General features: G+C 36.5%; 2 protein-coding genes across 6 annotated transcripts in view; one reads left to right on the top strand and one right to left on the bottom strand.

The window, feature by feature from the left end:
- The first annotated feature begins 806 nt into the window (after positions 1-806).
- Positions 807-16,377, top strand: LOC139970720 (serine/threonine-protein kinase VRK1-like). Of its 4 annotated transcripts, none has more exons than XM_071976663.1 (13): positions 807-1,019; positions 2,510-2,564; positions 2,901-3,047; positions 4,065-4,120; positions 5,435-5,504; positions 6,432-6,616; positions 8,114-8,212; positions 8,392-8,524; positions 9,768-9,885; positions 11,429-11,487; positions 11,885-12,230; positions 13,154-13,221; positions 15,036-16,376. In XM_071976663.1, the coding sequence occupies exons 2-13, from the start codon at positions 2,540-2,542 to the stop codon at positions 15,155-15,157; spliced, it is 1,428 nt and encodes a 475-aa protein (XP_071832764.1). In that variant the 5' UTR covers positions 807-1,019; positions 2,510-2,539; the 3' UTR covers positions 15,158-16,376. The 4 variants fall into 4 exon arrangements, with proteins under 4 accessions (XP_071832764.1, XP_071832766.1, XP_071832765.1 ...); XM_071976665.1 differs by lacking the exon at positions 807-1,019 and adding an exon at positions 1,162-1,699 and having other exon boundaries at positions 15,036-16,377; XM_071976664.1 differs by lacking the exon at positions 807-1,019 and adding an exon at positions 1,706-2,022 and having other exon boundaries at positions 15,036-16,377.
- A 1,173-nt stretch (positions 16,378-17,550) lies between these two features.
- LOC139970722 (E3 ubiquitin-protein ligase FANCL-like) overlaps positions 17,551-27,741 on the bottom strand; it is a 10,874-nt gene continuing 683 nt past the window's right edge. For both annotated transcript variants that reach the window (XM_071976669.1, XM_071976668.1), the window contains exons 2-12: positions 27,343-27,459; positions 25,784-25,842; positions 25,094-25,211; positions 24,645-24,751; positions 23,721-23,817; positions 22,888-22,956; positions 21,783-21,933; positions 20,913-20,996; positions 20,460-20,587; positions 19,166-19,282; positions 17,551-17,858 (exon numbers count right to left, since the gene is read on the bottom strand). In XM_071976669.1, coding sequence (XP_071832770.1) covers positions 17,754-17,858; positions 19,166-19,282; positions 20,460-20,587; positions 20,913-20,996; positions 21,783-21,933; positions 22,888-22,956; positions 23,721-23,817; positions 24,645-24,751; positions 25,094-25,211; positions 25,784-25,842; positions 27,343-27,426 — 1,119 coding nt within the window. In that variant the 5' untranslated portion in view covers positions 27,427-27,459 and the 3' untranslated portion in view covers positions 17,551-17,753. The remainder of the gene's footprint in view (positions 17,859-19,165; positions 19,283-20,459; positions 20,588-20,912; positions 20,997-21,782; positions 21,934-22,887; positions 22,957-23,720; positions 23,818-24,644; positions 24,752-25,093; positions 25,212-25,783; positions 25,843-27,342; positions 27,460-27,741) is intronic.

Genomic DNA, 27,741 nt, shown 5'->3' with positions numbered 1-27,741 from the left:
TAGTAACAATTAATGATATTCGAAGGGAAATCTTAACTCCTGAAAGATTGCAATGAACATGTGAGAGTAAACTTACTTAATCATAGACTATTTTGGGTACCGTTCTGTACAAAAACTTCCATATTATTTATAAGAAGTTGCTTTAAAATTGATCATTGCATGTTAAAAATGTTGTGTATCATTCAGTCATTGATCATTTTTTAAAGAGAAGAAATAAAACATTCTCTGTATCTATAAAAATCGAAATGTCTTCAGTCCTTTTTAAGTTGTCAAGATGTGTTAGGGCATACTCAGTGTGTACGTTGAGGGGGGGGGGGGAGGGGGGTGGTTACTAAGTTACGTAACCATTACGTTATATCACAACGTAACTAAAACGTAAATCACTAAAGTCGCAAAATCTTGTTGTATAAACGTTGTAGCAACGTAGTAAAAAGGTTATATATAAACGTTAATGCGACGTTATTGTAACGTAACAGCTGAACGTTACAAAGTTACGTATTAAAAACGTAAAAACAACGTTATTTTTTTGTCAGAATATAACGTTAATATAACGTCCCCTGGAGTCTACAAAATTTCGTAACTACAACGTAAATTTATAACGTTATTACAACGTAAACGGTACGTAAATATAACGTTATAATAACGAATGGAACACCATTTGTTATACGGCGTTGTCACACACATAAAGCGCTGTTATTCTGAGACACATCGAGAGCTTGGTCTGGTTCTGGAGAGAATCAATGAATGAACATTTAATAATTTTATCCAAATGTGGGGGACGTGTCCCGCCCCCCCCCCCCCCGATTGACGCCCATATGGTCACAGAAACGACCACGACGTGTCATTTACCACATGCAGCATGTGTTGGACGAAGTGTTTTAGCCACCGCAAAATCTGATTTGGAAAAATAATCTCACGCATTATTTTCTTTTTATAGCCACACAAAGAAAACCATGCCACCAAATATTGGGGGATTTTATATACTTTATCCCTTAATTAATCCCTTAATTAATAATTTTGTGAGTAACGTAGGTTCGCCTAGGACGTACTAGGCCTACTACTACTACTAGGCCTAAACTCATTACTAGTGTTTCGTACAACTACTACTAGGTTATGCCTAATTTAGCGTAGTCCATGAGGTATAACTTTCCCATTAAATTTCACGTCCCATCTCTCTTCAGTAGATGTCTGCTTGGTGGTTTAACAAAGCCCAGTCTTAATCTGTTATCCAGTAATTGATAAGTACTAACTAATGAAGCAAAAACTACAGACTAACAACTGTATAATCCCACATAATCTTGCATGGTTGAGTGGTATTCATTGCAAGTGTAGGAACTCCAGTATAGTCAGTATTGCGAAGTTCGGCATACTGCGAAAGTTCGGACACCCTAAGAAATACACGATTTCACCATGAAAATCTACAGGAAGAGTCAAATTTCACCAAAAAGTACGAAGCTACAGTTATTTTCTCTCCAAAATGACCCGTGTGCAAGAAATTACATATTTGTCAATAAAATGACGAAGATCTATGAAGTCTGTTATAATTACTGAAAGAGCAACTGCGCCACCAATTTTATCACCAGCGCCACACTGTGGGTTGCGTGTCCGAACTTCGCAATACTCTAGCAAGAAATACCAGTTCCACAATCACGAAGAATCTTCTTGGAAAACAACGTGAAAACAGTTTGCAGGAAAGAAAGGATGGCCGTGTATCGTACTATAACAAAATTCTCCCACCATATGAAGTATATTTTCAAATGATTTATACCAGAAGATTTAGTTTTGGGGTGTTTTAAGTCTTAAGTGTCCGAACTTCGAAGTCACCATGCTACTAGTACTAGGCTACTATCATGTCATTGTTTATCGTTGACAGTCACCTCAAGTACGTACCAATGACTATGAGACTATGACCAAAAACTATGAGTGAAATGTAACACTGGTACTGGTAGCGAGCCAGTTTATTTTGAATCATTTCATTTTTAGGGAAACTGACTTGTACCACAGAATTGGGCAAACTTGCAGGTTACTGAACCAGATTTCTATTGGGAGACTTTCATTATGTAATGTTTGAGAACATAGCTCACATGCATGAAAATCATGCCGGGTGAAATTTTTCATTTGTAACTTTAAGCTAACCTAGCCTAACTAATGGGGAAAAACAAACAAGAACGTTGATGTTAGGGCAGTGTCTGATGCACAGACGTGTGATACTTAATATTAGCCTAACTTAGACTATAAGCCTAATGTCAGAAGTAACTGTGGGAAATGTAAAGTGTTTGATCCATTGAGTGGTTTAGAAATAGCATATACAGGTAACTTCTTCCTTGAATAAACAAGAAGCTCCAGTTAAGTGGAAATTTTACCTTATGGAAACAAGATGATAGCAGTGTGTATATATTTTTCATAGTGTGGTAAAGAATGTGACCATGATTTATGAACTAGCTAAAATCGTCAAGGCAAGTTCTAAGTTTGATTAATACCAATTTTCATGTTCCTGATATCTTTGCAGAACCTCATCTGGACATAGGAAGAACACAGGATGCCACGTGCAGCAAAGGCAGCAGGTACAGAGATGTCCAAAGTTTTTCAAATTTGTTTCATTTTGACATGTTATGTATGTTTTCAATCAAAAATTGCCAACTGGTTGTCTGAAATATTTATTCAAACTGAAATGAATTGCCAGACATTTGTATCATTTGCAGTAACTTGGGAATTTTGGTGAATTTGAAATGATATTGAAAGGCTTAAAGTTTGATCATCTAGATAAAGAGGATCTTTAAGTTTGCTACTTCTTAAATACAGATTCAAGATTCTAGATTAATTTGTAGAAATATTTGCAATTTTACAGCACAATCTCTTACTGCAGTACCTATCAGATTGACTTAACATTATTCTTGTAGGTGATAAACCTGCTCCGAAGAAGAGAAAGGGTATCTATCAGATGCCTGACCCTCTGCCATTGGGAGAAGAATTAACAGACTTTCAGAAGAAAAAGTGGGCACTTGGTCCGTCAGTTGGTAAAGGAGGATTTGGAGAGATATATCTTGGTAGGTGTCTTTCGTCTGTATTCTATAAGATGGGAGACAAGATGCATTCTCTGAACATTAATCACTTGCAGTGGCTATCAGTGCTCACAGACTTTTTCCCTTGCTCGCTTACCTGTCTCCTCCACAACCTTAGCAGTCTCGTCTGAAGTGAACTAGCAAACTCTTTGGCACTGAACCCTGTTAGAGACCAGCTGCTTTCATTCACTGACCCTCCTCATTCTAGTTAAGGCATCATTCATAAATACCCCAACCCAAAAATTGTTTGAAAATGTATTGTAGTGTTTTACTGCACAAATTTTCTTTACAAAAAATGTTGCTATGATCATTATCATTGCCAAAAGTGGCTTAAATTGTCTCCTAAATTTGTTCCCATTGGTGTTTTAGACTTTTAGTGACTTAAACACAGGAGTAGAAAGGAGAGGAATATACAGAGTCTATCAGATATGAATATCCAATGTCATCGAAGATATGGAGTTTTAAATTGAATTTAGCTAGGATTAGCACTGGTTGAAAGAAAGCTTGAATGAATAGCTCATCACTCACTCATTGTTGGCAGGTGAGTAATAATGCTAGTCAGCATGTCAATGGAAGAAAGAATTGCATCAATAGTATGAGTTGTGCAGTGAATATGACAGCTTGAATATCTTCATAACAGATGAATCTATGACTAGTCACCATTGTGTACAGTAGGTCAGAAAATCAGAGCATATGTTGTTATTATCACTTCTTTACTCATATGGCTATATGCAAGATAATCTGTTTGGGTAAAGTAAAATCATGTCAAGTATTAACATGGGTCCCTGAACCAGTAACTTGATTGTTTTTCTGGTCAAAGGTGGAACATGCTCTGAAGGTTAGATTTGTCGCTATCTGTGCACATGAAGTTAACAATTACTTCTTAATTTACATGTTCATAAAAGAAATTGAGTGGTGTATATGATTTTAATATTTGTATAACTACTAGTTCCATTTCATTTCAAAAAGTTTCATGACGCATTGCTTGATTTTTTTTTTCAGCCTCTGAAGTTAAGGAAGGAAAACCACAAGAAAATCCTTCCCATGTGATCAAAATTGTGAGTTAATACCTTGTAGTCTTATCAAGAACTTTAACAGGCTGTCCAGCACGCTTTTTGATTCCTTGCCGAAGGCAAAAGGAATTTGTGATGGTGTGTATGTGCATGAGTCTTTGTGTATGTGACATCCTGGCTTTTAAAGTCTACCTCATAAAGAACACAGCGGATTTACATCATACTTAGTATTTGACTTCACATTAGTGAGTACAAGATCCCTATTGTTCTCTTTGTTAGGTCCACATTATTAAAACTGGTTACTCTAAAAGTAAAGCTTGGATGTAATTCATACTTCGTATTTGGTTCCACCTTAAATAGTGAAAGGATGGCAGTGTTATAGCTAGACTCTTTTTAGTGGTGGGTGTTACTTTACCAACTTGGACAAGCGACAAGCCATTCTAGCGAACAGAGCCTCGTGATTAGCAGCCGGGGTCAACATGATCAGGAACATGACGAACAACAAAACTTGTAGTATAACCAGACTGACTGTACTACAAGTTTTGTTGTTCATTATGGTCAGTGTATTGAGCATTATGGAAGCCTCGCAAATCTAACCGCCATGTCCGAGCCGGCGGAAAACTCGCAACGTACTCGGAATGCTAGCTCATTATGCATGCGCATATTGGTCCCATGGTTGAATGCACACCAGATGATAGCCAGCCGGAGTAATGAGCGTCATGACAACACAAGGCTGCCTATTGTTCACAAACAATGAGCAAACTTGGCCAAGTGAGCGGATTCACTTTAGCGGTTTTGACAGTCAGAAAAAGTAAAAATTCGCTGGAGTTTGAAAATTGCCCTACAGTCAACCGATATTTTTTTTTCGTCACCTAGCTAGGAAGTTTAGGTCCTGTTCTTCACAAGTAGGATTATGCTAAAGCCTTCCTCTATGTTAGGCTCTGGTTCATGCTAATGTGCACATGTACAAGAAATTAGATTGTGATTTGGTTTCAGTTTTTTAGATTTTTAAATCTTAAAAATTCAGGAAACTTGTTCTTGCAAAACATGATTCTTGTACAATTGCAAATAAAACACGATTAAGGATGTAAATATGAATGTAACTACTACTTTTTATTCACAAATACTTAGGTTTAAAGCAGTTTTTTATGTGAAATTAGTGCAGGTCGGAAGCAGTGTTTTTCCCCCTACTGTGATTCAACTTTTTGGAGAAGTGGGTTTGGACAGTCAGCAAAGGTCACATCCAATCAAATGATGCCCGACTTAGGGGCAAGATGTGGAGGTGTTTTTAACTGCAGTGTGGAATATTTTTCTCTTCAATGTAAGATTTGCATCCTTTTAAAAATTTGTCCTTGACAGGAACCACGAGGGAATGGTCCTTTATTCTGTGAGCTTCACTTTTACCAAAGAGCAGCTAAACCTGACATGAGTAAGTCACCTATTTATTGAAATGAATTACTTATTGTTGTTTGTTGATCTCTTAAGTCCAATTCAATCAACATAGAGAAATATCTTAAACTTTGTGCCAGTACATACAATTATCGCATCTTACCTGAACCCCCTCCCCCTGTAAGTTTTGTAGGTTAATGACAGAGTTTTCAAGGAGTCACTTTATGTTAAGGTTTGACTTATCAAGTCACTTGAAATTTAGTGATATCTTTCCAATAGGTGGTTGTATATGGATCAAAGATTGAAATTTCAAATTTTGTTCATTCAAACCATGAACCTACCAAAGAATGTCCATTATGTGGTATGGAATTTTAGGCTAATTGATATAGCTGACCATAGCAAAGGAAGGGGATTAAGATGACATTCCTGCATGATTGGTTTAAATGGGCAAAGGCTGTGTATATCCCAGTGAATTAATAACCTTTCTTTCATTCATTGTCCATAATTGGGCATAAAATGGTTTTATGTGCTTTTTTCTTTCTGCTTTGGTAATATTTTCTTTATTGAAATTGATCAGAATTAACTCTACATAACAATTTATCCTTCCATCAAGATATTACCTTTATTTTAAGTAGATGAACTGACCTTGCCAGAGTGCCACATTAGAGAAAGATTTTATCTTTCAAAAGATGTGTTACGTGGTTAGTGGAATTATGTTTAACCAGGATGTAAATGAGGTATATTTGTGATAAGATTATAATAAGATACCATCATATAGTAAAATGAAAATGCACCCCTCCTAATTTGTGTACAGCTGCCAACCTAACAAACAAATGTTTGTTGTTGTTGTTTCGATTATGTTTTCATATTTTTGTCGTTATGATCGTGTTTGATTTTGGGAATAAGAACTACTGTATTTTTGAGTAATGTATATCAATACTTTATTATGTTCATTAAACCCCTGCAGTCAAGTCATGGAAGAAAAAGCAGAAGTTAAAACACCTTGGTGTTCCTAGCTACATTACAGCTGGTATACATAAAGACAAAAGATTTCTAGTTATGGATAGGTTTGGAGAGGATCTATGGAACCTTTTCCTTAAAAGTGGAAAGAAATTCTCACCAAAGGCTGCATACACTATTGGCATCCAAATGGTGAGTAGAACTGCATTTGCAGTAACTGTAATAGTCAACCAGCAATTAGTTAGGAATACTAATGATCTGTTCATATATTGAAATGGAGTGTGATGGAATGGCTAAGCAATTTTACTTTGATATGTTACGTTGTATTTACAATTAGCTAAAGGTCTCACTTGCTGGCAGTTGTAGACAGGGCTCCAACTCATTCTGTGCAAAACCTAGCAACTGACAGCCAAAATTAACAAAGTGCAGTAAAGAAAGGAGAATATTTTAAAGCTGTTCTCCCATCAGATGTTTCATCTGTCATTACACCAAACGTGCTGACCAGGCAAACCTACAGATTATCAACAGCAGGGGATTTGCTTGACTTGATTCATAAAGTACAGCGGTGATGAAAATAGTCTATGTTGATTGAGTTATATGGACATAGTAATACATTAGTTATCATACTGTGTCTCAGAAAATATTACTATAGTATTATTAAATCAACCTGGGTTTTGTCTGTATAAACCTTAAATATCACACAAAAGAGGAACCTATTAAAGGACAAAGTAAAATAGATTGTCATTTTGTAGGATACCATCATGATTCAGTGTAGTGCAACTAGCACCCACATTGTACATATGGATAGTGGATATGCATACTATATTAGCCTGGGACTCATTTATCCAATATCATATCACAAAAATGCTATAAAAAATGTGTCAAATTGCTGTACAAGTCTAAAGATGTATAGCAGTCTTTTACACAGGAACAAGATGTATAGCAGTCTTTTACACAGGAACAAGATGTATTTTATAAGAGACAGCATTCAGAACCTGCAAAATTTACTATACAAAATTTGAAGGCTAAACTATCTTCCCTAAACATATGCATATGACTGTGTAAATGTAAAGGTTCTCTGCATTGCCATGATCAACCTTGAGTCAACAAGCTGTAGAATACAACAAATTTATAAGGGTTAGCTGTCATAATTAGCAGTTCTACTTAAAGATGCAGAATATGCACTCTGAAGGTATCAGAGTAATATATTAATGTCTTTATAGGTACCAATGCTTTCTATAACTTTCAAGTATCTGTATCATTGTTTTCAACAATTGCTGGATAGGTCATGATCAAATTTAATTATTAACTTCAAGCAAGAAAGGGTAAATGTTGCATTTTGTGTTGACTTTGCTATAATCTGGTGGTTTTTTTTAGAGATTAGCTAAAAGAAACTTTGAACAAATGTTTTTACTTTAATAAAATTACACTAGAATCAATGAAATTAGTCAAATACTACAAAGCATGAAACACATCTCGGGTTTATACAAATACCTGTATTTATAAAACATTAGCTAAATAACTCACATCACTGAGAATCAGCTTAAATGTAAATTGATTCTTAAGTTTGAGATACATTGAAGAATATTTAACTTATGTACAAATATTAAAAAGGCTAGGCCAACTAGCAGCTCACTGAAAATGCAGTTATGTTATCAATACCTCATTGTCTGGTTTTATTTTGTTCAGGTCGATGCGTTAGAGTACGTCCATGATCAGGGTTATGTCCACGCTGACATCAAAGGATCCAACATTCTTCTTGGGTTTGAACCTAAGGCTAAAGATCAGGTAAGCCATATTACGTGCCACTTTGAACGAATGGAGCCACTTTGTAGTATACTAGTGACAGTATCGCAATCTCAGAACAGAATTCTTGTTTTTTACTCGCCACTCCAGTGAGGATACTGACCTTCTTACATTTCTGTCTGTGCTTTGAACAGTATGTTAATGCTATCATTTTGTTTCAGGTTTTCCTTGTTGACTTTGGGCTGGTATCCAAGTATATGGGAATTAATGGCCACAATGTATACAAACCAGATCCAAAGAAGGCCCATGAAGGTACCCTGGAGTACACAAGCATTGGAGCACATGAAGGCATCTGTGAGTATACAAGAGAGCTGACTGTGGGGTCTTGTTTAATAATTAATCCTGGTGTCTCCCACAACTTTGTTAATTACCCGCATGATTTGGTAGAATGCATGGAACAATGATGTGAACTGGACAAAAGTTCACAAACTTGGGATCTTTCCTTGGCTTAAGGATAACAGATTCTTGAAGACCAAGAAATAACTATGTTCTGGAGAGTGTGAACAACTTTGAGATAACAAATTAATTTGACATATGCCCATTTATCTCACATATGAGAGTTTCTGCCAATCAAGATCTTTAAACACTGACACATGCCACATTTCTCCATTTAGATTACAAGAAACTGATTGTAGACAGAAACCAATTTAAGTTGGTATATGCTGGTTTCTTCCAATCAGAACTCTACTACAGTATCTAAATGAACCAATCAGAACACGAGAAAGTGCCATTTGTGGCAAAATTTGTGGTATGTGTCGATTTTCAGGGCTTATTGCATTTGCATGCTAGGCACACCATAGACAATTAATTCTTAGAAATTTGCATTTTTAAAAAAAAACTGTATTGTTGTCTTGGATGGATGGATGGATGGATGGATGGATGGATGGATGGATGGATGGATGGGTGGGTGGGTGGGTGGGTGGATGGATGGATGGGTGGTGGATGGGTGGATGGGTGGATGGGTGGGTGGATGGATGGATGGATGGATGGATGGATGGATGGATGGATGGATGGATGGATGGATGGATGGATGGATGGATGGATGGATGGATGGATGGATGGATGGATGGATGGATGGATGGATGGATGGATGGATGGATGGATGGATGGATGGATGGATTGATTGATTTATTGTCCATTTCAGAAAACAGAAATGGAAATTATTTCCCGTCGCAAACAGTAAACATAAAACATTAGTGAATACAAACACAATCATACATTAAGTAAACTATAAGTGAACAGCTACGAGGATAAAAACTAAATAAACAGAACCAGAACAGTAACAGAGGCAGCACAGTACTACTTCAACAAACCTTTGCTTTCATTGCCTCCAGAATCTTACCTCTCTGTGTAATTCTGAAGAGTAAGGCACCATTGACCACTTCTCTAATATATTACTGCTTACTCATGCAATTGGCTCATTGGCTTTCTATACCTTTCACTACCAATGTACATATTTACTGCTTTAAACATTCCTATTCCTCTTCTATGATAGGAAGAGCTGTATTATTTGCATCTGTTCTTTATCTGTTGACAGCATCTTCTAGGAGACATGATTTTGAAATTTTGGGTTATAACCTTGTTCAGTGGATGTCTGGTGACCTTCCATGGTCAAAGGTCACCAAGGAGACTGAAGTCCAAGCCATTAAAGTCAAGTAAGTGTATATTGTTGCAATATTAGCAGGTTGTGGTTTTCAGCCTCTGTCTGCTGAAGGAATTTGAATCTCCATGTTTTAGAACTCCACTATTTACCCCTCTGTAGTTGTCTTCCAACTTGGTAAACCGAAGCCAAAAGATGATAAATTTTTAGCTGATAGATTATCAATCAGTGCCATGTACAGTATATTTAAAGCTAACAGTGGTTCCACTTCCCTATATGAATTGCCTGCTGTTATTAATTTACTGTCGTAATACTTGATGTTCTAAAATAAATTGTCTTCTTATTCAATAATTATGATATGGTCTCAGAGAGTCATATGATGTTTAAATTTGTGTCACTTAAAGCAGCTGATATCTTCTTGGTTACAGGTACTGAACTTTAAATATCGGTTTTTTGCTTTCCATCAGATGCAGGCTATTAACTAGTGTATTATAGTACACTATAAAAAGTTTCTCTCTACAAACTGTTGCAATAAGCTTGTAGCTAGCCAATACCCAGTTTTCTGACACTAGCATCTCTGCTATATTTCTGATATGTAGAGTGGGCTAGCTCTAATCTATTATGAACTATTGTGTGCCTAGGTTTAATCCTAATCTGGAATAAGCTGCCAGAATATATCTCCCTCATGTGTATTGCCTGGCAGGAGATATCATTTTGCCAACGCACTGGCTCCTTGAATGTTAGATTTCACTCATATTAATATTTCAAAATAATGCACTTGATTAGCATTTATAGTCGTCTTATTCAGACCATGACAGAAAGTTGAGGATTTGAAGTTTGGATTTACATAACTTCATCTGATCAATCCAGACATGTCTGGTTGATTACACGTTTCAAGGTGGAATCATTAGTTCCTCACTAATGAAGTTGTTTACGTAAAGTCAACAAGAGGGTGTCTTCCTTTGATGAGGCAATCATTATTTCATGCTTGGTAGACTTGGTAACATTGCTAGAAATTTACAAGCAGATTCAGAAAGTTGCTTTAGGAAGCAGATCTGTTTCTCCTCCATCTCTGTAAATGTATGTATTTAGATCCTCCTGCAATCAGGAACTAGCGAAGAAGCCATATATTGGCTCATCAAAGCCGCAAGCTGACCGAAGTCAGTCTCTTAGATTCATGTTTTAACGTCCATGATTATGAATTGTCAATTGTCAACAAGTCTGTAACACGGGACGACATACATTAATCTTGGAGTGACTCAAACTCGGGACCTTATGATTGAAAGGCACCGGCGTTAACCACTGAGCTAATACTCCCTTAATGGTGTGTATTCTGCAACAATATCTTGAAAATTCTGCTTAAAATATGCCATTCTATTTTGCAGGTTTAGCTGTATGTAATAGCATAAGGAAGACAGAGATTTAATTTGATATGTTCTGAAAGTTATGTCTCTCCTGCAAGTTAAGAACTTTGTTTCAGTCACCTTCAGTGTATTGTTTTGTATCCTCATATTACCGATTCAACATTTATATATCTTACTTCATTTTTTTATTTTTTTATTTTTCGTTTCCTCTCTACGTTGGGGTTTCTTCTACAGACATTCAAAGGACAGGAATTCCTTTTTGCAGTTGTCTTTCAAAGAGCAAACATACCCTAGTAAGTAAAACCCAAACTGCTAAGAAATGTTCACCTCACAAGTTTGAGGGTTTATCTTAGTTGAGAAACCAATGGGTACAATAGGCTTTTCTTTTAATCTTTCCAGACAAACGTTTGCAAGCCCTTATTTAGTTCCCGCTTGAATTTCATGAATCATCAAGTGAATACTTTAATTTATGCTTCCTTTCTGTTATGTGTATACTTTTATGCCAAATGATTTAGTTATACACCAAAACAAATGAAATTAATTTAAATTAATTACTGTCTCCTGAAGAGCTTTGTCCACTTGAAGAAATCTGTCTCTGTAATTAATAAAGTTGAAGTAGTCATTTATTCTCTTCTCTTTTAATGTTTTAAGGTTACTGTTGTGGATACTTATTTGTTTTCTTTTGTACAGCTGAGCTGAGGGACTATTTTAACTATGTGGATAAAATAGCCTACGAAGAAAAACCAAATTATTCAAAAATTAAAGCACTCTTCAAGAAAGGTATTGTGTCCTCTGGAGAAAAGTTTGATGGCAAATTACAATTTGTTACTCCAAAGAAAGAGAACATCAAAGCCATTAATACTCCTAGAAAGAGCCCAATGAAGTCCCCTGTTAAACCTGCAAAGAACACCAAGAAACCTGCCAAGAGGAACTCAGATTCATCTGAAACTGCAGAAACACCAGCAAAGAAAAGAACCAAGCGAAAGATGCAGACAGAAGATAGCTCCTCAGATGCTAGATCTCCTTCCCCTCAAAGGTAAAAGGTTAAGGGAAGGGAGGAATCAACTACACCAAGGTCATCTAAGAGAGTTTCAGAGAGAAATGATGATGTCAAGAGTCCTAAAAAGAGAACTCCTGTTGCTGATTCCTTGGCGGTAGCCGAAGGAATCTATGCGGTCATGACTGCGTGTGTATGCGTGTCTGTGTGTGTGACGCCAAGCTTGAAATTAGGTTTTCTCAGCAATCCCAAGGTAGATTGATCTCATTCTTGGTACATAGGTTACCCATCGTGAGTAGAAGATCCCTATTTATTTTGGTGCTAATATCATGAATATTAATGAGAGGGCGGGGCTTAGAGTTATTTTCAACAAATGTCAATATCTTCGCAACCGTAAGTTCAATTTTCATGGAACTTGGTTTGGTGGTATTAGAGGAAAGTCCTCTATATTAATATGGTGACAGTTTGTCCAATCTCATTATTATTCATGAGGGGCGGGGCTAAGTGTTGTTTTTCGCAAAAAAGCTTGAAATTAGGTTTTCTCAGCAATCCCAAGGTGGATTGATCTCATTTTTGGTACATAGATTACCCATCATGAGTAGACGATCCCTATTTTTTTTGTGCTAATATGAATATTAATGAGTGGGCGGGGCTTAGAGTGATTTTCAACAAATCTTCAGTATGACCCGGCCAGGAGTCGAACCCCTAACCTTCCAGCTGCAAGTCGGAATTCTACCCCAATACTATTAATGAGGGGGACATGAATATTAATGAGTGGTAGAGCTTAAAGCAAATTCTTTAAAATATCAATTTGTTCATCAAACTTGAGCTGATAGCAAGGAACAACATTTGTGTTGATGCTACATTAATATTCATAAAAGGTCAGAACCAAGTGTACACAATGAACCTACATTAATATTTAGATGCCAAGGAATCTCAAAACCTCTTGGTTTTCTTGTTAGAAACCCAGAGAAGAAACCAATCTCTCGAGCAGCTGGTGGGAAAGCAAAGACCAACCAAAGAAATCCAGGTGATCACTTGGGTAATTGTGTGTAGGAGCTTGGAAATGCCAATACTGCTGCATGCAGTGTGACACTACTACTGAATGCATGCCATCTGAAATTTCACATTGTGAATAATCTAAATTCAGTCACTTAAATAATGCTGTTTAATTGCAGGTTTAACTGGCACTCCCTGATCATTTCTCAATTCCATATTGATTAATTCACAAAGCTATGAAAGATCCAATCTAATCGTTACCCAAAGGTCCGTTCATTTTGAAAAAATTGTTTCAGTTTCATTATCAAATTTCAGTTACTCTTTGTGCACATGCTTCTGCTATACAATACATTACCATCCACTTTCCTGGTTTTTAGCTCATACCAGCATGCTGGTGTGAGCTATTGTTACAGTGCAGCGTCTATCACTCTATCATTCTATCACTCTATCCGTCAACAATTGGTAAAACCGCTCCCACTCGCACAGTGTTTGATGGAATTTCATGAAACTTGGACACAAGGACCATTGGGTATAGGGCCATCAGAGATGGTCCAAAATTTGGGGTCAAAGGTCACCTGTGGGCCGTAATGGGCCATTTTGTGGAAATACGCAAAATGCTTCTTCTCCTACAGATTCCATGGTACAATGTTGAGGGTTTGTCACGATAGTACTATGGTAGTTTTACCTTCAGGGTGTTCATGAATTTGAGATCAACTAGGGGTCTTTTGTGGCCCGGGCCGTGGCCCTATATTTTCAAATTGCTCCTGTTCGTACAGTGTATGGCCAATTATAATGAAACTTAGTCACAATGTTCCTCGGGATAAGAGTTATGAGGGGTGTTCGGAAAATTGAGGTCAAAGGTCATTTAGGGGGTCATCGGGGGTCATTCTTTGTAATATTTTCAAATATCTCAATCTCCTCAAGATTTTGATGGATCATATTCAAAGTTGAACTGATGATTGTTGGAATGTGTATGAATAAGGTGATGCCTAAAAATTTTTGGTCAAAAGTTAATTAATTACAATTAATCCCCATTGTTTAAAAAAATCTGAGCCTTCACTTTTTGCCAAAGCTCCTTTAATTTGTCTCCCAGTTTCTGCAGTGTTTGTTTACATTTGTGGTTAAGCTCTGCAGAGGCTGTTAGTGGAATTAAAGCAGGACTGGGAGTTGTTATTAACTGTTGAACTGTAAGCATGAGAGCCCTATAGCCAATCAGCACTTGCAGATTCTTAGAAGTCTTTGAGCCTGAGGTATGTAGGCAGCTTGTGAAGTTATGTATTGTAGGGATTGCTTGTTATGTCTGCTAAGGTAGAGGGGGAGAAAGTTTAATAGGGTAGGTCAGTGGTATTGTTTGAGAGAGTGGGTAAAATAGGATTTAAAGGGGAAAATAGGAATTATAGCCAGTGGTGTGGCCAGAATTCTGCTATTGGAGGGGGGGGGGGGTATCCCTCATGGGCCCAAAATTGGTTTTGTGGGCCCTACATTTTTCAGCTCGAAAAGGTATGAGCTTCTGCACCATTGGTGCTCTAGTTGATATAGTAAATCTTGATATGCAATGTCCTGTGGGTTCTGACTGTGACAACACTTTATAGCAACTAGTAACTTATACCAGCTTGGAGTCAGATACTTGTATAGCTCAGTTGATTAAGTTGTTATTTACACTGAAGACAGTGGTTTGTATACTGTTCTATATAAATGTGTAAGTTCATCGAAACTCTTGGTCAGTCTTCTGTTTTCAAGTTTAAACATGCATGATTTATTTTTGTTTTTGATTCAAGGTTTCTAAGAAGAAGCAAAAAAGAAAAAGAAATTACTTTCATATTGTTCAATTTTTCCTTTCCAAAGGTTCAAAGAAGGTGAAGACACTGAAGAGATTAGTGGCATCTACCACCATAGCAACACAGACATCACCAGGATTGAAGGGATTGAGGAGAACCAGGAAGAAGGCTGGCAAAAGAGATGCTTGATATTCTAATGTGTTAGATGTACTAAACGACTGAAAGTTGTAATCGAGCACCAACCGTTTGAAATGTCTATGCATGTACAGTGCCTTTCATATTGACTTTCTTGCCTAGATCCCCTCACAGGAAGTTGCCTTCAAACATAAATATTGCTGGAAATGGAGGAACAAGCAGTTGACGTGAACAAGCAGTTGACGTCAACTTCCTTTTTAGTGTAATATTATGTGTAAGTAGTTTACAATGTGAATACGATGACCTGTTATGTTAAAGATATAATCATTCCACTGTAAAGTAGCTATTAGTGTCAACAATGGCTATAAGACTATTACTTAATAGGGTAACTGCATTCCAAAACTTTAAATGGACCATTTACTACCTATGTTAAACTTTAAGGATATTATAGCTGAAAATGGTATCAGTTCAGTGCAATACTGTATTATTTTGCACTAAGGTTTTTTCCTGGTGGATGCTTGATCAAAACCAGTGAGTGGCACATAGGAAGAGCAAGCTGGTGAAATAGGGTACCTGTTCCTCCCCTCTAGGTGTGTATTATATCACAACTGAGATAATTTGGTAAACCTTACATTACAAAACCATGGGTTGAAACTGTATATTAATGAAAGTCAGTTGAGGTCATAGGAAAACTAAATGGAAGGCTTGTCTTGGTACACTTATATTTTAGTTGACACTAGGTTTAGTATAGACCATACACAGGCTCTTATGGCTATGTCTGGTTCCATGTTTCCAATGTATAGTTCTGTAGATTTGGTTACTCATGCAAAGTTCAAGATAATATTATACTCAGCAAGATCTGCAAAAGATTACAAATGTCTTCATGTACACAATCTGCAGTGCTTTGGTAATGATCCCTGTAGTAAACATGGTCCCTGTAGTAAACAGTCTTCAATAATTGATTAGCAGTACTTTCAGCACTGTCGGTTGGGTATGTTGTGTTATCATACACCAACGGTGTTGTTCTTAGATAATATGATACCTCACTTCTGAGAACTACTATGCACATGTTCTCCTGGTTTACCTTCAAATACAGGAAAAATTTTGTTCTCTTCTTTGCATTAGAAACTAGATAGCAGGCTGGATCCTTATACAAAAGTAGTACCTTAGTTTTATGCGCAATTAGAATTTCTGTACAAATTTTTCATCACTTTTCTTTTCTTGGGGAGCAGGCGGCTAATGTAAACTGCACAATTATTACATGTCACTATGATATGTGAATTCTGAATATGTGAATTGATATGTGAATTCATTACCCAGACAAGTAGAATTATTAAATACCGTACAGGCGTACACAGAGGTCCATGGGGTACTATCTCTACATTTGTACTTACTCAAATAGTTGAATGTACATATAAACAAACTCCTGGAGTATTTGTCTTTATTTCACTTTCATTTCTACAATGGTAACAGAATGACATCAGGGTAAGAAGCCTTCCCCATATGAATGTCCAACAACTTCTTACTTTTTGTCTTTGTATCGCTTTCTATCAGCTATTTCATGCGTATAATCTCTTGAGTAGGTCTTTGTTAAGTCTCCAGTTCTTGTTCAAAGGATCCAGTGAATGATACATAGGTCCTGTCCTTCAAAACAACCTCCCCCTGTCACACCCACTCCTATGAAAATGTAACAGCCATCTTCCTCTCTTTCACATGTGCAGTTTGTGTATAAATTCTTTTAATTTCTGGTCTCCTAAAGACAGTGAAAACTAAGTATTCCACGATCCATACTGCTGCATAGTAAAGTAAAGCAGTATGTGTGTTAAATAACGTCGGTATTTTTCATGGGAACGTAGGATAATCGGTGAGATGCGATTGTAATTACTGGCTCAAGAGAAGTTTGAATGTAGACATTACTCCTGAACATTCAAATTGACCCCAGATAATGTAGTATTGATTGCCAATGTCATGATAAATACCCAACTCTCCCATCAATAGATAACAGGGTATTCCATCTGCTGAATGTGGTACAGCGATATCTAATCTCCTTTCCTCTTTGACAACTTCAAGATTACAGAAACATTGGCTACCAGTTGCACATTTGATTTGTGAATTTAAAGGTCAAGCAAAATACAATCTGAGATAATATTTAATAAAGATTGCCATCATCCAGAAAACAAAATGCATTTGTGCATTTCAATGGTGACTCGTGTCCAGAACAACAGTCAAAAGGCATCATTAAAATAGTCATATTACACAGATATTTATAATCAACAATAATTACATGAAGTTAATGCATCATAAAATCTCACTTATTCACGTGCCACCCTCTCTTTTTCTCTCGATCCTTTAGTGTATCGTTTTGTTCTACTATGCTGTAGTTTTGTACTCATTTTGTTTCTTGTAAAGTACATCGAGACCGCCAGATAATGCGCTATACAAATAAGTGTTATTAACATTATTATTATACATGTATCATTGCTGAAGCCCTACACTTCTAAGTTTGTAATTTCAACTCGTGGTTGATATCAATTCTTCTGAAGGTGCTGGTTTAATGAAATATATCTATATTCCATGAGACAATAATAGCTAGTGAAGTAAATCATTTCTCTATTCAGTGTTCATATTCTCTACTTGGCATTCACAATGTTCAACTTGGTTTCTGGATGGTGATGTTTGTACCACAGTAAGGGCATTCGCCAGTTGCATTGTTGAAACCAAACTTATCACTTCCAGTAGATAGAGATCGCAACCACTGTAAGTGAGAAAAAAAATTTTTTTTTTATAAAGCAAGAATAGTTGACTGTAGGCTTCATTGGCCCTATAACAACAAAATGTATTATTGCGCCCACGGTATTGATATAGTACATATATGCACCCTCATAGTATTCATATAGGCCCTATAGTAGGCCTACACACGTACATGTTCCCTCGAACAGCTGAGAATCTCATGTTACCAGGGTAATGCTTAATACACGTTTCACCTGGATGCCCTAGCAATCGGTACCTAGGAATGTAACTATGTGTAATTGTGTATTGCATGTGTATAGGCCTATAATAGCCTGCATGAGGCCATTTTCTTCATCGAATAATATAAAAGAGCTCTCGAACATTCTAACGTTGCGCCTGAAACAAGATTGACAGGGGCAATTTTCCCAAAATAACACCCGAAATTAAAAAAAAGGTATTTTGGATCCTGATTATGAGATATTTCGGACATGACATCCCTATTTTAAAGTTGGGTATATGCCGCTTGGAAACCTCGGGAAGTGCCGTTTCCGGCCATCTAGAGGGTTTGTTAATCCCCAAATTTTCTTGTACGCTTCGCGCCAACTCATGGTGGCGCTACGCTTAGATAGTCAACAAGGTCATATCCCCCCCCCCACTTGGAAGTACGGATCGCCGCCCACGCATATGGCACCATTTTGCATTTCAGCCCTTCGAAAGCAAAAATTGTCCACCCCTCCCCTTAGACCCTTCCCCCAGGACGGCAATCATTCATGCCTGGCGCCCCCCCCCCTATTGGAAAATCCTGGATACGCCCCTGAATATACTATGCAAAGATTTAAACCTGGAGATCAGTGCTGGAAACATGCATATTTTACAAAGGGTTCTAAAGTCAACCATAATTCTATGTAAATCTTCTTTATTATGTTCATTTATTGGTTAAAGATATGAGATTGGAGCATATGAGATTGGAGATCCCACTGTCAGTTGAAACATAAACATGTGAGTCTCATGGTGAAACCATTAGAGTTGGGAGGGATATATTTCTTCCTTCAAGTAAAACATAAGCAGATCAATATTTTTCTTCATAAACACTGATGTTTGGAAGCGAAACCCCACAAAAAGGTCCTCAAATTGAACATCCTCCATGCAATACTACTCAACTAAAGAGATTCATAAAACTGACATAAGGTGGTTGTATACTGATTTTTCTGGATGTTGACGCTAATGGGACCTTAGATATTATTGAGAGCACACATTGAAAAAAGTTTTCATTTTCTAGCATAGATTATCTCAAGTAGCAATGTAGACATATGTGTTAGTTTACATACACACCTCATATAAGCAACTCTTGTGATAGGGTCTGCTGCATTGAGTGTTGTCACATACTGCATCAGGTATCCCAATATCCAGTCTGTATGTGTAGCATATACCACACTCATCACTAAGATCCTGAAGAAAAAAGCAGCACCTTACAGGATAACAAACTGTATATTTGAAAATTAAAAGTGACAAATTTGATCAGAATGGTTAATTGGTTCCAACATAATGCTTCCAAGGAACGGTTCATCTCGAAACTTTGAGGTGGCCACCATAGCACCTACAAAAACAAACTTGTTATTTGGAACAGCCTAACCAATGGCTTTCAGTCCCTCATGTTTTGAAGTTTTTGGCACCACTGTCTAACGCTTATGGGTACATTAAAAAATGAGGTTTACCGCAGATATGACACTTCGTCAAGAAATGAACAGGTTATTGACTAGAGTTACCTCTGTCAAAAAACAGTTGATCTGATATCACAGAAATATGAATATGCTTACGATTTGAGGTTTTAGATGATAAAATTGTAATTACTTTGAAAATTGTATCATCATGTGAATCCAAGAAACTGGGTGATTAGTGCATGCACTCAACAGTCCGGATTGATCATGGGCCTGATGAAATTTTACATCTCAACAGCTATTTACCTGAGAAACATCATGATCTTCATGACCAACCACATGGTTTGCCCAACAACAGTAAATCAAGCCAACAGCAAATAATTTCTGGGGATGCTACACCCATGCCCCCGCCCCTTACCGACACCCTGGCTGTGGCCATGGCAAAGTATCCAGGATTAAATATGTAAGGAAAATCATTTGAATACACTCTTCACTTTTTTGCCCAGTTAAAATAGCATAAGCAGTGGCTTGTTGAATGATGTTGAAATAAGCATTACATAATTGTATGGAAATTATAATAAGTAGAGCATATAAATATATTCTTGATCCACCTCCGGTATTCTTATCAACTATTGCCTTTTGTTGGCACAAGGATAGCCGTTTAGTGTACTCACTTGCACAATGTGGATTTTCTACGTTAATATACATCAAGCACAGTTATTGACCAAGTTGAGAGCTTTGAGGGTTTCATCAGCCTTCTTCCATGAAGTATAGATCATGTGATTTGATACTTTTTTAACAAAATAAAAAGCATATTTTCATATGACAATTGATATAAATCAGATTGCCAACATTGACAACAATAAATTACTTTCACACCATTTTCATTTTACATTTGTAGTAGTAAATAAACTATTACCAGCAAGGAAATACTTCAACAGAGGCGACATATTTAATAATACTCTTACCTGCTTAGTCTGGCTGGATGGTTCAGGAAACTTAATATTCAAGACTCTTTCAATATTGTTGAGCACTGTCGCAGTCATATCCCAATTTGAAAGAGCAGCATTTAGCAACTTTCTGAGAGGAGTCACCACTGATGGGAAGAATCAAATGCAACGGGTGAAAAGAGTAAACTAAATGTGACTTGTCGAAAACCTATTCTTAACGTGAATTTTCATCTCAAACGAAGCTGTAGAAATAAGAATCTCCCTAATAAAGTGCCATGTCATTATATTGGTATTGTTTTGATAACGGAGAACCCAAATCTCCTTATAGAAGGTATAAAAAGGAAAGGTGAAAAATAAGAATAGGTGGACATTTAATTGCAAATACGACACTATCTCAATCCTTTGATAAGTGCCATTAGTAATTTCGATGCTCAACAAAGCAATAGGTACCATAAGAGATATGTTTATTACCGTGGTCTGCTCCGAGGAATCGACAGTCTGGACACATCCTAGGATGGGAAGGATCTAACGTCATTTGGATGGAGGTATGATTACCTGCAGAGAAGATCAGAGGTAACAGGATAATATTGACCAGGACAAGTTTTGGTGTAGTGATGTTTTGCATTCTTTTGGTATTTATTTACAAGAAGAAAAGAGAAAAGCAGTTTAGCTTAAATATTCTTCTTCAACATTTACACAAATATCTCTGTGTGTGAAGAAGGACCTTGTCTTCTAATTTTGAAAGCTCCTGAAAGAGGCACGTAGTATGTATATTATCTAATTATTAGAATACCAAACTGCATATTAACTTAACTTCCCTCATTTCTGACCATCCTTGGTGATGAATAGGTTCTAATATCATTTTAATAAGTCATTCAATTCTTCCTATATGAAACACAAATGCTCCTGATAAACTCACAAAGTTTTATCTATCAAAATGGAATGACATTTACATCACTGCAGCGGTTATGTGGTCCAAGGAGGATGATATTAGTTCAATGTATTTTTGTCAACAGCTTGGTTTTGTATTCAAGAGATTTGTGGCAATAGTGTACAATGCTACTGTGTCACTTACCAAATTTGATGAGTGGTATGTTTCATCGTGATTATTATTTCAACAACCTTTTTTTCATGCACTCTCCCAGGTGGATTGCATGTAACAAGTTTTTAGGGTATATGATGCTAAAGATTCCCCTGCCAGGCTTACGTGATAGATACTTGTAGATTTGCAACTGTGAAAATATCCATCATCACCTTGAAACTTTCAAAATTACCAATACAATATCTACAACAAAGCACTGGTACCTGTTTGACCTGATCCCATCTGTTAAGCTGACTTACCTAGGAAAACTCTCCGACTAAGGTCGGATTTTCTTGGATTCTCTGGCTCGATAACGACAGTTCTTTGGTCAAATTCTTCCAACTGGAACCAAAGGTCATTAAATTGCTCTATAAACTCCTCAAATTGTTGCAAAAGCTGTTTCAGAGAGGTCTGTGTTAATGAGAAAAGAAGACCAGATGGTGAGCTGGTGACAGCTATGTTAGACCTTTGATTACTCAAAGTTTAAGGCAGTAGGTGTTATGTTCACATCTGCTGCTTGAAATTATAACAAACCTTTAGTATTAGAGATCCTCTATAACTTGTACAAACCAACAAAAAGAAGTTCAAATCCAAACTGGTATTTGCTGCCTGTAGATTCTGGTCACTCAAACATGAATCCTAGTTGAAATCTAACAGCACAAACAAATAGTATTTATCTGTCAGTGATATTATGAGAAACTTTGAGGCCATGCAAGGTTCTGTTACATTACTAAAGCTCGGGAATGGAGGACATATTTGTTCACAGGTACGTACTGCAGTCATGTGAAGGCATGAATATCTCTCACAGATAATACGTTTGGCTGATTTTATGGGAACTCCTCTACTGCATTTAATCTCAGTCAATCTCTGTTATGCATACTATTAGCATACAGACCATCAAATTTGAGATATCTTGTAAATGCGTAATCATGTGAAAGCTGAAAAAATATCAAATTCAAAAATGTTTAATACAGAGTATTCAATTTCAGCAATCACCGCCTGTCGGTTATTGAGTTGCACATTATGCACTTGTGGCATCACATATATTCTCATGAGTCACGGCTAAAGTATTTGAGTATATGGTCTTTATTTCTTTCACAAATTCTTTACATTCACACTCAATGTCTCGTGTTCATATGTTTACCTATTCTGATACCAAAACTTATTCAAGACTGACTGTTGTTAATTTGTCACCATAATTTGTTATAAATGGACAGTGGAAAACTGACTGGAAAATTATATCGATAAAATTGAAAAGAGCAAAGTAATATCATTATGTACCCGAACATTCCTTTGCTCATTTAAGGTGGGTGCACAGTGACAATACTGTACCATACATTTAAAATATAAAGGAATTCTACAGACCTGTTCAGACCATTGAGGCACAAAAGACTGGGGAAGATCTACTGTACAATCAGGCACTTCCTGTGGATACTATGGCAACAAAAACAAAATTTAAATCGGAATGTTTCTTCTCTCTTTGAACCTTTTTTTTTAAGTAATACATTCACTTCTTGTACTTAAATCATTTCCAATCATTTTTTGTGAATTTTTATCATGATACACCACTTTCATTTGGGATAGCTCACATCAAGGTCCACATTAAATAGACATAGAAACAAAACAGATATTTCGATGCAATTGTTCAAGAGTATCTCCAGTTCTGATATTACTGTTTAATATCCCAGAGATCGGAGCAAGATATTTCAGGTTGGGGCTCTTGAAATAAAGCTTTTATGTCTAGTTGCATAAAAGAAATGACAACTGTAGCAAAATGTCTAAGAGAGTCAAAACTTTACAAAGATGAGAATAATAAACTTCAGACCACAGTTGAGCATTATTCTGTCACTCACAAATGACTGCAGTTACTGCACTTTCTCTCACTGGTAAAACAACACATTGCATTAATGGACAAGTAGCGATTCTGCCCATGCTGTGGCACAGTCAACCAAAAGATGCAAAGGCGTATTGGTTAGTTTGTACCAGCGAGTTTCATTAAGCTGGTAACATCCAGTTGTTTCACTTCATTTGTGCAGGAATTTGATAAGCTACCCCAATTAAAAAACAGTATTGCACAGAACGAATATCTTCCGCACCACTGTTTACAATACGGAAACTCAGAATAATGAACCCTCTTTATATATTTGTAGCTCTTCTTTATCAAATAATTAGTAAATTTAGACCATTCTAATGCTTACCTTTGAGGAAATATTTACTTGAAGGGTGTGCTCTCTTTTTCCAGAATCCATAGAGGTGAAATGAAATTTACAAAAGCTGGAATCAACATAAGTCACTCTATATGCAAAAGAAAAAACACGTGCCTGTTATTATACTGAATCATACATGTACTTTTTCTTCAACTTTAGGCACACCAAAATGTTAACAATTTAAGAAATTAGAAAAAGTCTTTCAGCTTTGGTCTAGTACAGCTTTAAGAATAAAATGTAAACTTAACTAAAACTTATAGAGTAAAATGATCCAATACCTATATTTAGTAAGTTTAAGAAACCACTCATAATGAATGCCACTGCACAGAGATGCTTAAGTCCTCTGAGCAGTTAAAAGCTAATATCCCAGAACCATTAACATATTTGACAACTACTCCCAAGAACTCTTTGCACCCCTCAACCTATGATAGTCCAAAAATTACTGCTTTAAGTAGTTTTTTTAAGATAGCGTAAGACCTATATTTAGACGGGTTTCCATGGTAGCATCTAACCTGTATCTGTCTCTTGGAGAAAGAGCAAATTTGGTTTTTCTGAAAAATGTAGCCAAATATTAACTATAAAAATGCCCAATTTGTACACTGTATGAGAGATTTGTAGGTGTGGTGAATGTTTGGGCCATTAACCCCCCTCCCCATTGTCCCTTCCCCTTAACAATATCTCCAGATTGATGGAGGATGACACCAATTTATTATTATACTTATTTGAGGATAGGCCTAGCCTGCTTAGCAACACTGCAGTATGCTTTTTTGCTTTTTATGTTTAACAACTAGTCGTCTGCCCCCATGACCTCAAACAATGATTTTTGGTTGTCCAAACAGAAATTTGGTTGTCTCTGATAAACGGACAACCATTAGAAAGATTCACTGCTGCCCAATGTTGTCTAAAGCATATTACCTGTGCCACCCAATGTCATCAATATCTTGAATTACTCTTGGAAACACAGATGTATCTAATGTTTCTATTATAGCCTCAGGAGTCTGCGCAGAATCTATTGTACTTTGCTGTAAACAGAGAAAAAAGAGAAGATCAGATGCACGTACTTTGTTTGAAAGAAGATTGAGGTCCATTTGTTAATTTGGCATCCTAACTGAACCCACTTAGTCATTGGGAAGCCACAATCCTCAGAAGTTTTAATGCAGTGTGCTTTAACAACAGATTCATATCAGATTGTAACCAACAACTATGCTACACCTGAATAAATCTTCACATTGTAGCATATTTTGTATCTTTTGAGTGAGCAAAGAAGCATCTTTCCTTATCAGTTCTGAATGATGATAATGACATGACTAAGGATAAAGGATGAAGAGTTAACAAGAGTTAATAAGAAATTTGTTACTACCTACCACGATATTTTGAAGTTCAATCATAAAGGTAGTAACATCTGGAACTGACTGTAATCTAGTTTTTACCAGGTCCTCATATCCTCTAAGATGATGAACCAGTTGCCAGTCTCCATATAGCCTGTAGGAGAATCAAAACATAGCCCACCAGTTAAAATTAGAGTTAATATTACATGAAAAACACTTGTTTAAAAAAATCTCAATCATTTTAGTTTTTTAGGGAGTTAAGCAATGTACTTAGGAATGGTTTGATCACATTGTAGTTGAATTTGGTACACCAATGGGTTTGTACTATCAGTTGAATAAACTGAACATTTTCTTCAAGGTCTCATTGTGAGATCTCATTGTTAATGTTATAGGCGGAGGGTATAGAATATGTATCTTGTTGGGGGGGGGGGGCGGTCTGATAAATAGTTATGCTACGAAGCCTACAAATAACAGATTGGCCTATTACGCTAAAATCAACAATTAAAAATTTCCAGTTGGACTTTCCGTTGATTTTTTCTGTCCTTCTTCTCTCAAATTAATGTAAAGTAATCGAAATTTTAACAAAATATCACTTAGCAATCAACTTGATGTGACAACAAACACTATTAAACTGCAAAAGTAGTACGTACGGTACAATTTTGTCAATACTGCTCAATCACACAACACTGCAAAGCATTCCTAATGTTAGATTTAGCAAAAGTTCACCTGAGGTTCTTCAAGCTTTTGTCTTTCGGTATTTCGATTCTTAATCTAAATTCTTTGTCCTGTTGGGTGTAAAAGGAAACAATTTTGCAAAGAGTAATTAATGATATTCTTAGAAACTCATTGTTTATCCTCTTTTTTTTTAATTGATTTTACTGATATGAGAATTTCACTGATTACTGTTTATGCATGTGTTGGATAAAAGTGAACAAGAAAATAATTTATATGCAGATTTTACTTAGAATTACTGGAAACTTTTTAGATTCAATTGAAGAAACTATATCATGTTACTATTCATGATGTTTACAGTTTGTACAGTACAATGTAGTTAAATCATCATCAGTTCTATCATAGTTCCTTATCTAGTGTACTGATTAGGCCACACCTACTTAGTAAGTTATTAGACGTAAGTCTCTCATTGTTATTTGCATGTGGAGACCTTTGCCTAGCCTCCTCCAGCTGGGCAGGGTGTTGCGAGTTACCCAGTTTTAATGTAACTTGTCGGTTTTAGCTTTGGTTGGACAGAGTTTCTAAGGAAAAGCAGCCTATTTGAATGTTATCTGACCAGCTTTGCTGGAGAAAGGTTTATTTTACTAGAATATTCCTCCAACAGTGAGCTGTAAAATTGTATATTTGCACTACTTTCACTGGAGGTAGGCCACACGCTCTCTGACCGAGCTTGATGAGGTTGCACTCTCGAACAAAATCGAGTCTACATAGAGACCTGGTAACTGTCGAAAATAATATCCATTAATAGACCAAAATAATGAAGTAATATTTTCCCTTATTGGAGAACTCCTGGTGAAGAAAACTGTTGTGCTGGTTTGCATGTACAGTATGTTGCCTTGGCAGGAGCACTCTGGATGTAGCTGTTAGTGCTAATTATCTGGTCTGAGGCTGTTCTTACTACCCTCACGAGGTAATAGATTGAAAAAATCCCAGAAGTGGTGCCATCTTCTGTTTTGGGTTATCCCCATTTGGTGGGTGGCCTTACCCCCAGCTCTGCTTCGCGTTTCTCTTCACTAACTATGCTAGAAATTCAAATAAAATGTTGTCCAAAGTGCAAACTTAAGCTTTTTACAACAGCTTTAAAAGATAATTTTCCCTATGAATACATTTTATTGGAATATCATCTTCAAGGAAGCTACCTTTGCAAATTAGCTGTTTTAAACCGTACTGATCGTAACCGTTAGCTTTCATATGTTCTACCAATATAACCGTCATACCATATTATTATATCATTTAATGACGTACAGAGCTCCTCTCTATCAACAAGTTAACATTGGCAATGTCTTCAAAGTTCCCCTTATGTCAAAGAGAAAAAAAGAAGACATATTTAAACTACTTTCCCTTACTTAAGTGATGAGGAACTTCCTCAGAGGCATGACTCTGATTAAAGTTAATCTTTCTATTAATAGTTTGTTCATTCTTGATTGTTTGTCATCAAAAGAACTTCAGACAATGTCTGTCATTTATTACACAACATAAAGGTTATTTTCCTAACAGCACTCAGTTATCTTTAAATAATAGTTTTGGTCTGAAATATGAACTTTCCTTATTACCTTTACTTGTATAAATCCATCATATTTCAATTGATTTATGTCCAATGGAAGCATCAATGGGAACAAGGAATGCATAGCAGCCATCTTTACTCCTTTTGTATTTTGCTGCACCTGATACTGTGTTAAGGGAAAAACAAAAATTGCTTTCATCAAATGCGAAAAAGTTTAACAGCTGAAACAAAACTTGAAAAATGCTGATCGAACAAATTGATACCACGCACACTAAAAGTCAGACATAATTAATCCATTCACAACTATAAGCATCACATCCAGCATATTTAACCTACAATTTGGTGAATAAGCAAGAGCACTGGTCATCTTCATTTGAACTGAAAATCCCATATGAAGTTTTAACTCAACTTTATCTAGTATTATTTACTCTGAAGAGGAAGCAAAGTA

The sequence above is a fragment of the Apostichopus japonicus genome, chromosome 8 (genome assembly GCF_037975245.1).
Source record: "Apostichopus japonicus isolate 1M-3 chromosome 8, ASM3797524v1, whole genome shotgun sequence".
Taxonomy (NCBI): Eukaryota; Metazoa; Echinodermata; class Holothuroidea; order Aspidochirotida; family Stichopodidae; genus Apostichopus; species Apostichopus japonicus.
This window is presented reverse-complemented; position numbering and strand designations above follow the sequence as displayed.

Bases quoted from the DNA above. Each gene is read 5' to 3' on its own strand.
- LOC139970720 (XM_071976665.1), top strand. From the start codon at position 2,540: ATGCCACGTGCAGCAAAGGCAGCAG. The intron at 5,505-6,431 runs GTAAGTCACCTA...AAACCCCTGCAG, and splicing joins AGCAGCTAAACCTGACATGA to TCAAGTCATGGAAGAAAAAG. The intron at 8,525-9,767 runs GTGAGTATACAA...ATCTGTTGACAG, and splicing joins TGGAGCACATGAAGGCATCT to CATCTTCTAGGAGACATGAT.